The 13,537-nt window shown below is 42.9% G+C and overlaps 1 protein-coding gene across 5 annotated transcripts in view; it reads left to right on the forward strand.

Moving 5' to 3' along the window:
• Positions 1–13,537, forward strand: part of EPHB2 (EPH receptor B2) — a 776,297-nt gene that overhangs the window by 562,581 nt on the left and 200,179 nt on the right. For all 5 annotated transcript variants that reach the window (XM_085603935.1, XM_085603938.1, XM_085603939.1 and 2 more), the window contains exon 5: positions 7,920–8,255. In XM_085603935.1, coding sequence (XP_085460061.1) covers positions 7,920–8,255 — 336 coding nt within the window. The remainder of the gene's footprint in view (positions 1–7,919; positions 8,256–13,537) is intronic.

The following is a 13,537-nucleotide window of genomic DNA, read 5'->3' on the forward strand; positions in this document are numbered from 1 at the left end:
TTTCATCCAACTTTACATAGATGCTTTATGGGTGTGTTCTGCAGCACGTACAAAAACTAAGATCGGGAATCATGGCTACTCAGCGCGTAAGCAATAGAGGCAGTTTCCAACATTGATCCATTTTTTTTTTTAAGGCTAGCTAATATAGCTGCAGATTAGTTCCCATAAAGGGCTCCCTGGAATAGGTTTCATCACGGCCTAAATATATTTTAAGCTCTGGTTCGATATCTGTAGTGAGCAGAACAACGAGGCTGAGGGCTCCCACTTTGCCAATTGGAAGATTGTGGATTTCCGCCAGTTGGCTTTAAACCAGAGTACTTAAAATATGCATTACATGCAAAAAGGCACTCCAGGGAAGAAAATATATCTATGCCATATAAAAGCAAGTCATCTGCACACAAACCAGAATTCCCAGTTTCCCTACTACCTAAAGCCCTTTATAATTGGGTCGCCCCATATTCAGACCGCTAATGATTCCACTGTTATGGCGAATAAAAATGAAAGACGGGATGTCCCTGTCTGGTGTCCCCTACTAATAAAAAGAGTCTGGAGAGCAACTCATATACTCTTACCCTTGCTGTTAGATCAGCGTAAAGCAGCTTAACCCATCCACAGAAGGCTAGCCCGATAACAATCTTGCAGAGTATTGCATATAGAAATGGCTATCCGATAGAATCAAATGCCTTTTCAGTGTCGAAGGAGAGAACCACTACAGACTCTGCCACTGTTCGGTGAGCTCCATACAGCAGCAGTGGCGCAGCTAGCAACTTTGCGGCCCATAGCGGTCCATGCCTTTGCCGCCCCGGTAAGAGCAGGGGTGGGGTGATGTGCTGGATATAGTCCAGCGATTGCCGCCCCACGACAGACACATAGACGAGCGGGGGTAGACCGCCCCGCCACTGTACAGCAGTGCAACTGGCAGATATTGTGCCTGGTTGATTTATATGGGATGAATCCTCTGGTTTATTAGGGCATCTGTCACACTATAAAGTGTTTTTGTAATGCCCTTCACAAGTATATTTGCAATATTTAAAAGTGAAATTGGTTCATATCGTTTGTGCACATAAGGGGGTTTATCTGGCTTGAGTATCATCACTCACAAAGAGTCAGTGGATGTCTTGTGGTAAGGATTATTGCTGTCTAATAGCATTAAACATATGCAACGTTGGATCCATTAATGTAAACAGTACCACCGAAAATCTGTTCAGGCCCAGGAGCTACAACTGTTCAACATGGATACTGCATTTGCAACTTTCACAGATGTGATGCTGTCCTCCAATGTGTTGCACTCTGCCTTCAGGTCAAATCCTCAATAAAGCTTTCTTTGGAGTTTGGAGCAAAGTCCAGACACCTTGTGTACTGGGATTCCAGAGAATCTGAGAATATTCCCACAATCCGTGTGTTTTCTCAGAGTACCTTCCCCAGTTTATCTTTTGTCTCACATATCTATCTGGATCCCTCTTCTCTTTGATTAAGGCATGCCAGAAGACAAATATTTTAATAAGTTTCCAACCAAGATGAACAAATCCAGTGATTTGTGCATCCTTTCTCCGTATTCTCCCCTCTCGCCACCCTTTCACTACCCTCACTCTGCAATGTAGACTACATCCATCAGTTTGGTGCAGGTCCCCCCGTAGTTGACTGTCAATAGACTGGATCCTCCGTAGTATACCCTTCTAGATTCCTAACTTCATCTATGCCCTTTGCTACCCCCTCTAGTCCATTCTTGTTCTTTCCATCTCTCGATCACTACGCCTCTCTACATTCCTGTGCACCATCCTCCCCCTATTTTCTCATATTTATGAGAGCATCCTCTTCCCTCATACACCATCTTGTCCCTTGTCCTACATATTTCCATTCCCTGTGTCGAGGCTTGCAATTTTAGACCTGCTTTGCTGCCCCATCTCTTGACAATTTCTCTTTCCACCACTAAACATCCCAGGTTAATCAGTAATCTGTTATAAGATTTTGCATCAGACTCATTCCGTGCTCCCAGTAAAGTCGGGCCATACGCCCCAATGGATATTCCGGTGGCTTCTTCTAATTTATGTATGACTCCCTACCAAAAGGTCTGGAGTTTTGGACAGTCCCATAATGTATGAAACGGAATAAAGGTGCCCCAATGGTCACATTGTCAGAGGCTTAGGTCATCTTTAGCTCTGTTTATTTTGTGGTGTAATATATTCTGTGTAGGATTTTCAACTGGATTAGATGGAACACCCCCTTCATGGATACTTCTCTGGGGAATTGTAGTGCATCCCTCCAGTCATCATCCTCTAGTTCTCCCATGTCTCTCTCCCAGTGTGCTCATGATAGCTTTTGGTTTCACTGCATGTTCCTCATCTGTGTAGCATATGTGCGGGAGATAGCTTTTTTAGTCATGTATCCATCCAGAAGTCTCCTCTCCGGTGGGGGGGGGGGGATCCCTCATTTGTGTTTTTCCCCTCAAGGGATCCTCGTTTGTAACGCTTGGTGTAGCTGCAGGTATTTGAATATTTGCACTGTGGCCATGTCATATTCTGCTCAGGGGTGTGTAAGTGGTACCATGGCATTTGGGTCCCACACTTCATCTAATTCAGAGTCCAATGGCATCCCATTGTTTAAAGCCTGGTAATTCTGTCACATGGCTGAGTCTCATGCCAAGCGATAAAGGGTTTTTTGGTGTTGGTTTCTTCTCCTACCCCATTTCTCTTTTCTGTTTGTGATATACGGTTGCCGGTGAAGTGTCCCTTGCCATCCTTCCTCCAAATAATATATGCAGGTAGCCCCTCTTTCCTAGCTTCTGCTGTTCAACGTAAATGCAATATCGTCTAATGGACCATATGTCCATTCGTTAACTATACCAACTTGAGCCGCCTAGTAATATTTATGAATGCTCTGTAGTGCAATGCGCCCCTCATACCTCGATCTTTGGAGGGTAGATATGGCAATCTTCGGCGGGCCATAGCAGTGATTGGAATAAGCTATTCACCATTGTGAAGAATGTGCCGGGGATGTCAATGGACTATTCTGCAATATGTCGTTGAAGCGAGGTAGTGCACTCATTTTGAAAATCGCCGGCCTGCCCATGATAGAAAGTGGCAAGGCTCCCTGGTGTTTTATAACCTTTTCCCGCCTGTTTAGTAGTGGGGCTAGAATCCATTTGGCCATGGCCTTTATTGTCAAGGCAAATAGCATCGGTGACAGGGGGCATCCATGTCTTGTGTCCCCCGAATGGGAAATCCTCTTGAGAGGATCCCATTTACCTTAATTCTGGCTCTGGGGCTCAGGAGCCTGATCTTTTTCAGGGATTTGGGTCCAATTTTGATTTTTTCCAAGATGGCAGTGTCAATGATGTACTACCCTCTCTGCTGGAGTGATATTATTATTAAGGCGTCACAGGTTTAGCCTTGTCGATCTCTGGGGTATGAATCCATTCCGGTCTGGATGGACCAGGTCCGGAATCACGCTTCAAAGCCTGTTTGATAGTGCTTTGGATAATATTTTAGTGTCCGCATTTAGGAGTGATATTGGCCAGTACGATTAGCAGCTGTCTTGGTGTTTTACCCGCTTTAGGACAAGGACGATGGGTGCAGTACGCAGATCCCTAGGGTGCTTCCATCTCGGTATTCCTCCAGGTACATCTCGTGCAGTGGGGCTGCAACCTTGCCTGCTATCCTTTTAAAAATGCTGCTGGTAGTCCATTCGGACCTGGAGTTTTCCCAGAGAAGTTTAACAATCTTATTTCCTACAACTTTAAGTCATCTCTGCTGTGCTAACTATATTGCCCTGACTTTTTCTTTTAGACATTTTTCTTTTTTATACTGATAGGCAGTGTTCAGTCTCTTTTGGTGCAGTGTGTGCATATTGATGCCCAATTCTTATCTGAGCCTTCTCTATAATCCTCAATTTGAAGAATGTCTTGTTTTTTCCCACCATCCAAGAAACTATAAGACCTCTGGCCACGTATTTAAATGCCTCCTATTGTGTTATGTCTGAATTCACCTCACCAGTGTTCTCCTCAAAACAGTGTTGGACCATGTTCGTGACAAAGGGCATAATGACCTTTTCTTAGAGTTCCCAGGGGTTTGATTCCCACACCCTACCTTTTAGGAAGTGTTGAGAGAGAAACAGTGCGTTCAATGAGGAGAACCTCTAGCCACACAGTTTATCTCACAGTTTCTGGGATTGAAAATGTAAACCAAAATTGAGAATGTGTAGTGTGAACCCAAATAATAAGAATATTGATAGATCCCCTGATGACGGTCCTTCAACTCCATTGTAGAGGCAAAGCTGTCCAGTTTCTTTATTCATTTGCCCACGCCAGTCCTTTTTATGGACCTGTCCATATAAGTCTTCTTCACCTGATTAAAATATCCTCTTATTAAGAGCACTCTGTTGGGCTTGTGCAGTAGTAACATACCAAATATTTCCAGACCAGAATAATTATCCGTACTTTAAGGGGTATATATACAGATATAAAGTCCATCTTCTTCTTGCTGCAGCTGCCTTTCAACCTTGCTTAACACCACAATTGATCCACCCATGTTTTTTCTTGGATAAACTGTATTGCTTTCTTGATAAGGATCTCCACTCCTCTTGGCCCTTGGATGAAGCCTGCATGAGCCACTGAATTGAATTTGTTTTGTCCTGTACATCTGAATCTGTGTCCCACCAAATGGGCCTCTTTGGGCATCACCACATGTGGTTCACATCTCTTATATGCCTGAAACACCACCCTTCTTTTAATCTTGCTGCCTATCACATTGACATTCCACATTTGGATTTTGAATTCCTCTCTGTGTATCTGATGAGAAGCCATTTATAGAAAACCCTCTGGGGCCCATTGGCAGAGACAGCATAGTGACCATTACCAGCACCATAGTCCAGGGGCCCAGCACCCAAGAGACTCGTGTCCAGCTCAAGTCTCTCAGATGTCAAATGTATCATTATTCTTGTCTCCTGTCACTCCTACTTCACCAAGGACCTCGGAGTCAGAGTTGTCTTGTCTCAGTGCCCTGTGTGGTCCGATAGCTTGGACCTGCAGGTTCATCGTTGATTCCAGTATCCACATGCCAGATCTTGCACTTTGTGTTTCGAATTCTTTCACAGTAGGGATTACCTCCTGCTCTCCCTACCTTTCTAATCAACATCTGGAATGTTGAATTGTCAGCTCGGTTGTTTTGTCTTGTGTTCTAACCCTCAAAATAGTCCCAAACTTCGATGGGTGATATATATTGCCGGGTCTTACCCTCTGCTTTCATTTTCATGGCAATAGAACAGAATTTTATATTTCTCTCAATTCTCCATCCGCTGCATTAAAGGTACAACACTGCTGTTCAACTGGCCAGAAGAAGTCTCAGCAGAACAGGATTTGTGAGCCTCACACCACAGAGACGTGGATTATGGAGGTGTGAAGATGGCATTGCCCTAAACGTGAAGATGCATAAAAAAATCAACCTATCTGACTCAGGAGGCAGACACAACAGAGAAGAAGGATGACATCCCTTTCAGTTTGACTTCATTTAAAGCAAGTCCTGCACAATAGTTCCATGCAATGTACTTTTGCGTGTTCCAGTATACCTTTTATGCCTAAATTATTATATTTTAAGCGATCCCTCTGCTTCTTCAACTATAGCTGCTAGTTGCGAGGAGAAAGCCCGAAGTTTAGTCACTGCGCCCTTGAGGGATTCCATCATGTCCATTGTGCGTGAAAGCATCTGCATTTATTGACCACCATGAACCCAATATGACCCAACAGCCCACACTTTAGGGCTTAAGATGGGGAGATGAGATTGTAGAGGCAAACATCAGAGGGGCTTGTGCTGTGGGTAGTTAAAACATTTGTTTATGGTGTTGAAGGTATCGATCTTTGTAGCTAAAAAAAATTAAAGAGCGTTCAGTGCACGTTTTAGGACTTAACCATGTCCCTCCATGGTTGTACCTTGGAAACTGAATGCAGACCAAACTGAAATTTTGATTGTGTGAGTCAGCAATTCCTTCTGGTCCGTGACTGGTGGCCAAGTGGTTTTGGCCCATACCTTGGCAGTATCTGCTGTAAGGAATCTGGGATTCACATCCATCCAGATCCTCTCCCTGGCAACCCAAAACAACAAAATTACTTTGTCTGACTGAAAATGCTGCGCAAAAATCTGCCCTTTAATTCCCTCGCTTGTCATAAATCAGTCATCCAAACAATCATTGTGTCACAAGTGGATTACAGCGGTTCCCTTTATTTAACAATCTCAACATGTCTAATGAAATGACCGCAAGTGGTTGAAAAGGCAGTGCACTTACGTTCCCCACACCACCTTTCAAAGCAGCATTACGCTTGCTTTCCAGAACTAAGAGAATGAACTTCAAGCAACTACCTTACTGACCATCTAATCTCTCACACCGGGCCCTACTGTGTTCAAGCCCAAAAAATTGACATGCTGGGACCCTTTCGTACTTCTCTGGCCTTTCAGCCCACAAGCCATTGGATCAGGAGCCGTAAAGCAAATAGTTGTGCCTTTTTCCAGCAGACAAAGATTGGATTTCACCCCCACTGAATTTACATCTTTACAAAAAAAACTTTTCTTTATAAATCTCTAGAAACATGGCTTTTTGTGACCCAAAATAATGGGAGTGGCTTAGGTTACACATACTCTGCATAGGGATTATCCATTGCCAGGATACTGTTGGGGTTACAGCACTTTATAAAAATGTGCTATTATAACAACATAACAGAACCACTGTGTAGGCTGGCCGTAAACCAAGGGCATTATTAACTGAGACTAGTGTGTAGTAAATTTTGAGTTTCTAAGACAACAGAGACTAAACTATAGGCATAATTGTTAGGATGCTTCCAAAGCTACTTAACGAGAAACCCAGAGGATCTAAGAAATAGCAAAAACATTTTTCAGTTGAACTTTACAAAAATATAAGTCAGTATCCGAAAGATAAAGTTTACATCTTCTATAAAAGGCTGGACAGTTAAGTCCTCCCTTTGTTATCAATTTTAGCATAATATAAACTAGACCCCTTAGCACGTTGTACAGACCACACAGACCATCACATTTCATGGTCACTTCTCTATCATTTTTTGCACCTTGTTATAAAAGACATGGTACTTGCTCCTAAGCCGATACTTCTCTATTTTCCCCAAAAATAATTTGGCAAATACTTTAGTCCTAAAATTAAAAAGAAATTCTGGACTTCTACCTCACTAAAAACGCTTATAACAAGATAAAACATAGGTCGAAAGCAATTTTAGATTTTCTTTAAAATCAAATAGTTTTTTTGCTGTTTCAAAAATTGACACTCCAAATCTTTTTATTATGATTCAGATGCAGAATTTAGCTTGTGGATTTCACCTCAAATGTATGCGCTTCCATCTGCTCACCTGCTCTAGGTAGCTTTTTTTATCTAACCTAAATACCCCAGGCATATGTTTTTCTTGGGTCACACATTAAATATGGATTTTCTCTTGACCACAGAAATAAGTCACAACTGTAGCTTTTGAATTCTACTTATATTCCGAAAAAACACATATGCCACATTTAGAGCGGAGATAGAATGGGGTGGGTTATTTACTATTACACCAGTAGGACGTATTTATTGTGAGTGATATATACTTAATATTCCGAGTATTCGTAAGAAAAACAGCCCTGAATCGCTGCATTCTACATGTATCGGAACATACCAGACACGTCTACAGGTTTCAGCTGTCGAAGTTGACCTAGAAAAAATGGCATGGGATGTGGTGTTTGCACACAATTTATAATTTCAATTCCTATGCAAACTAGTGTTTGAGCAGAGTTTGGAATGTAGCAACATACTCAGAATGTGTATAATGTAGTTTGTTTCTTGCTGCAATGTTTTCTCATTCTTTGAATGTACAGATTGTATTGTTGTTTGTCCCTTCCATTGAATCGTTTTGTTCTTTTTTTTCCAACCAGCGATACCTTCGTCCCCTCAAAACGTGATCTCCAGTGTGAACGAGACCTCGCTGATGCTCGAGTGGAGCCAACCTCGGGATTCAGGGGGTCGGGAGGACCTTGTCTACAACATTATCTGTAAGAGCTGTGGCTCTGGCCGGGGCGCCTGCACCCGCTGTGGGGACAACGTGCAGTTTGCACCCCGGCAGCTGGGCCTGACGGAACCCCGCGTCTACATTAGTGACCTCCTGGCCCACACACAGTACACCTTTGAGATCCAAGCGGTCAATGGCGTCACCGATCAAAGTCCACTCTCACCCCAGTTTTCATCAGTCAATATCACCACAAACCAGGCTGGTAAGACCATTTTACTTGTGACCATAGAATATTAGAAAATGTATAGGCTGTAGTTATAGATTATGTATCTATGGGGTGCACATCCTAGTATTGGTCTGACCTCACAGCACCAATGGGTTTCGGTACATTCTCACGCTGGTTTTGAGGACTACATCACAAACCAGAGTCTGTTGGGGTTTCTAATTTGTGGGCCGGAGTGTGGAAAGACTTTATGTTTTGCTGTTGACAAGTAAATGTGAGGAAGGCTTGCTGGGTGTGGCCCATTGTCTATCCAAGGTGCTTACCTGCTGACAATGTTATTTGACATGTGCTGTGCCTTGCGCGTTTGTGTGTGTGTAGTGCTTGCAAAAGGTCCTGGATTGACAACCGCCAAAATGTAAATGCTCTGCATTCATACGTTCAGGTCAGGTCTGTTAATAACAGCAATGCTGCTAGGTCCCACGATCTTCCGCCAAACACCGGACTCGAGACTCTTCAACCCCCAAGTGGTGGTGTAAATGTGGCCTCCAATTAGAGTGCAGGTAATGCCTCTAGCAAATCAAAGCTCGGATTTAATGAAGAATACACATTAGACTTGGTCAAGACCTATGATACTTGGTGCCTCATGAAGTCCATGACTTTATGGGCTGTCACATTCATCCATCCATTCAAGCCTCACCCTCTCATTTATGTCTGGTAAGATAATGGAGCTTCTCTTACCATCTATAAATAAGTGTGGCACGCTCTTGTAGACATACTCTCACTGCTCCCCGGCTATACCATTTAAGCACCAAGAAGCCCTATAGGTGTACCTTCACTTTGCCAATGGGTATTATTTTACATGACATGAAGTACCTTCCCAGTACTTCAGATCCACTGTTTCTGTCCGTGTGGATACAGGGTGATATTGACAAGGTTCCTTTAGAAATGGACAAGGGCTTTGAAACTCATACCCCATGGGTCATAACTCAGCCATCAAATTACAATGGTCTCTCAGAAGATTGTACATGCCCCAAAGACTAGAGTAGGAAAATATGAAGCATATGCATTGTAATAAACCAGTTACTGAGATTTACACCAACACTTACCGTGCTGATGTGGTGCTGACCACTCTCGTCGAACCCATCAGTGAGTTGTTCCTTGACATACAGAAAAAGGGGAAGAATTTCACACATAAAATCCTTATTTTCCTTTATCCCAAAAAATTGCGTATGGACAATTGAGGTTTAGAAATGCTGATATTGCCGACACACGCCACTAGCGTCTCGTGCGTTCTGCTGCACAATCCACAATGTCGTAGCCAGAAAGAACAGTCCACAAGCAGTGGTGCTGATGTCTCCTGGCAAGCAGCCGAGTGTAGCCAGGTCAACTCAGTGCATGCCGCTTTAGGAGATATCTTGTGTGGAGTCAGCCTACTAATATCATGGGTTTTAGCAATGGAGACTCCTTAAAATGTTTTAATAGTGAATTATGGAATGGTAAAATTCGAAAGCCCTGATTCTGAATCAAGAGGAGCTGAATTACTCCATTGAATTTTGCTCCATCTGGGTCCGCGTGAGTAGGTTTTCCCACGTGCTTTTTTCCGGGTGTTGGAGAATCATACATGATTTTTCTGGCAGTTAATTCAATGAGAAAAAAGATTAAGGTTTTTTTGCAGCAGGAACCAAGCCTCATTCTCTGTTTTTTTTTTTTTTTATTAATTGATGTCTTCCCCTCTTCCTGTCGCTCACACTTCCCTCACCCTTATCCCACGTGATCTGATCAGGTGGTAAATGTATGCATTACAATCTCATTAAATTGGGAATATCAGAAAACTCGGTTCTACACTGTAGATCTTAACTCCATCAGGTTTTACTTATAATAGCAGGTTACTGGTGTCGATTTACTGCTGAGAAATGGTAAAATCACTAGCAACTTTATCATGAATCAATTACCATGCAATTTGTACTTAGGCTCTTATATACTATATACATTTACTTTTTAGCCTGTTTTTGAAGGATGCAGCAGATTACTTGACGGAAGATTCTATAGATGTCCCTAATATAGATGGAAAAAGGGTACTGCTACTACTTCATGCGGATGACGCAGTACTGATGGCGCGAACAGAGAATGCCACTCATAGGCTATTAAAGTGCTTTGAGGACTACTGCGCCAAGAAGTCCTTGACTATTAATGGTAGCAAAACAAAGATTTTGGTACTAAGGCCGTCTCCCGGTTTTAAGGGGAACCCTGTGATCGAAGGTGCACCTTTAGTAATTGTCAAGCAGTTTGATACCTAGGTATCCGATTTTCAGGGAATCTACAGTGGAGTAACCGTGTGGCAGCCCAAGTCTTGCGAAAAATGGCAGTTGTGGTGCTGAAATTTAGACATAAAGCCGGTGCCAGGAGCATTAGTGTCATCTTGCAGATTTACAAGGAAAGGGCAGTGGCGGCTGCCCTCAATGGGGCGGAGCTCTGGGGTTACGCAAATATGCAATCACTTCAAGGGGCCGAAAACAACTTCCGAAGAGCTCTGCTGAGGTTGGTGCCGGGTACCCCACTAGCGGCACTTTATGCGGAGTAAAATTTTACTCCAGTATCAGAAACTGCAGCTTTAAGGCCAGTTCTTTAATGGGTTAGGTTGTTAAGAAATCCCAAGGCAGTGGTATATTAAAAAACTTTATAAGAAGCTATCTACAATGAGTGCAGGGGTAGCACATGGTCGTCTCATGCACAGAATATGCGCAGCGATCTGCAGATGGAATTCTTATCAGCAGGTCCCAGCAAATATAGGCAGGACACCGCAAACTTAATCAAAGAACAGTACCACGTATATATGCGATGAAGAGTCTGGAGTGGAGGCCTGGGACTATTGTATACAACTATTTTAGTAACAACCGTGGCTTCAACTGCATTAAGTACCTGTATGTGTTATATCCTGAGCTAAATAGAACACTGTATGGTAAGCACAGGCTGGGTATCATGTCGACTAGGGATTACCTAACCTGAATCTTTAGGGTCGCCGCGTGATCTGAGTGCTGTGATTGTAGCTTTGGTGCGATAGACGACCCTACCCATTTTGTTTTGTTTTGTAGTAAATATGATTCTGCCCGGTGGCGCTGGCTGCTACCCCTTTTCAAAATATATGAAGCTAGGTGTGTTAAGTCGGCAATGACACTGTATTAGGTCAGACGATATGTACGTGGTTAATTCAGTAGCACCATTCCTTTGAGCAGCATGACCCTATAAATACATTTAAAAATCCAGTATTTGTAAAGCGCGAACTACTCACCCCTACGGGTCTCAAGGCACTGGGGGCCGTCATGGAAATTAAGTGAGCTATTGCCCAGAGTCACATGGTGCTGAGCTGCCGCCGGAACCAGGGATCGAACCATGAGCCCTGTGCTCTGAAGTCAGCTGCTCTGGCCGCTGTGCCACACCTCCCCACCCTATCTGAGAGATTTACCCACCGTGCTAAGATCAGTTCAGTCTGATAGCTTAAGAGGCTTTGCACATTATGTATCGTGCTGCTATGCCCGGGTCATATCTTGTAAATTGTATACATTGTATGAGCATCCAACGAAAAGGCTGATTGTTTACAATGAGATAGTAAATATCAGCTTTAGTGTTTTATTCTTCTCACTTTCACTTTCATATTTTATGAATTTGATGATTGGTAGGCTGGGAAGCAATGCTGTGCTTAACCGAGGGATGATCTACGTGTTTTATTCTCCGCAGTCGTATTTTTATGTATTTTGTGATTTTGACGATAGCTGCGTTGGAACGCAATGCTGTGCCTAACTGAGACTGTGTCCTCCAACGGATTGCTTTTTTAACATGTTCTCAAGACATTTCTATTGTATTTATTGTGCTCTTACCTGCAGTTTTTATTATTGTTTGGCGGACAGCTGAAACAATACATTTTGACTTTTATTTATCCATTACTGTGTAATTTGTTCTCGGGCTTTTATAGAGTCACGTGACTCAGCAGCTACAAATCCGACAGCGTCATTGTGGTCCTCTTTGGTTCCGTCCTCTCCTGCAGGGGTTTGGTGACCTTGAATTGTATTGCACAAGGGCAGAAGTTTGGCTGCACAGTGGCAGACATGTTGATGTCAGTGTGCTGTTGCCCCATGGGGCTTCAGAGGAGTAGCTGAAATTACAAGTCAACAATAAGGTCATTCGGTTTTAGGAAGCCTGCAGTTTTCTGCTTTTTTTGCTGTGATTCACACCACAGGGTGTTTTTCAGTTCAGGGCTAAACAAAAGAGCTTGTGTGTGACAGGGACCTGCATCTTTCTTTAATAGTTATTTACACGGGGGAGGGGGGTTATTTTAAATGTAAATAATTACATGGACTACCATTGCCTCAGGATGGCTAACTTGCTCGATGTCTTCTTGTCCAGACCTAGATTTATAACCAGGGCAGCCTGCATACCAGAAGATGCAATTTCACTATTTAATTATAAATGTATGTCTGCATATGAACAATTAGAAAGTGCTAAAGCAACTAATGCATATTATGAAGTTGATGACTTGACGCTTTAGAAATGGAAGAGACAGAAATCCATATTTCTATTAATGAAAACACCGTAGATTTCCTATTCTAATACATACCATTCTATCATAGGACCAGTTGGCTTCTTGCTAGCTGATAACTCAACTGAATGTAAGATTCTGGTTTGAAAATGCATGGGGATGCTTATGAGGGAGTACAAGTGAATTCATTCAGGCCAGTGGAAAAAAACATGCCATTGTGCATATATTTAATCTATAATTTTTCACATCAGACGTTAAGAGGTCATTCAATGCTGTTTTTCCATTCCTTTCTAGTTGTTGTAGTTTCACTTCTTCTATTTTATATGCAGGACTTCAAAGTACTATGTTGGTACCGGAAACTGATCAAACCTTACTAAGAATAGTACCTCTAGGCTGCAGTGACATCACTGACATGTTGCTAGAGCTAACTTCCCCCCTTTCACCTTTTTAGGTCTCACCTAAGCAGCACTTGCGCTGTCTCTTCGAGACATGCTGTATTCAGGTATGGACTTGAAGCTCCGCCCACTTTCCGGCCATCTTTTTAATTGGCCCCTGTCACTGTCCTTTGTAAACTGTGGCTTTTTATTGTTCCGTAGGCTTAGTAGTCCCTCCTTTGAACCGCCTTGTCTCATCTTGTAACCTCCCATGAGGACACCCCCTGCCACGTGTTGTTACTCGGTTGGCTTTAATTACAGCCTCCTGCACTATTTGGTTAAATAGTTATTTGCTGCCTGCTGTTGCAGGCAGGACATGCTCTCTTGCAATGCTTTCTTTTTTGTTTTTCATA

The sequence above is a fragment of the Triturus cristatus genome, chromosome 1_2 (assembly GCF_964204655.1).
Source record: "Triturus cristatus chromosome 1_2, aTriCri1.1, whole genome shotgun sequence".
Lineage (NCBI taxonomy): Eukaryota > Metazoa > Chordata > Amphibia > Caudata > Salamandridae > Triturus > Triturus cristatus.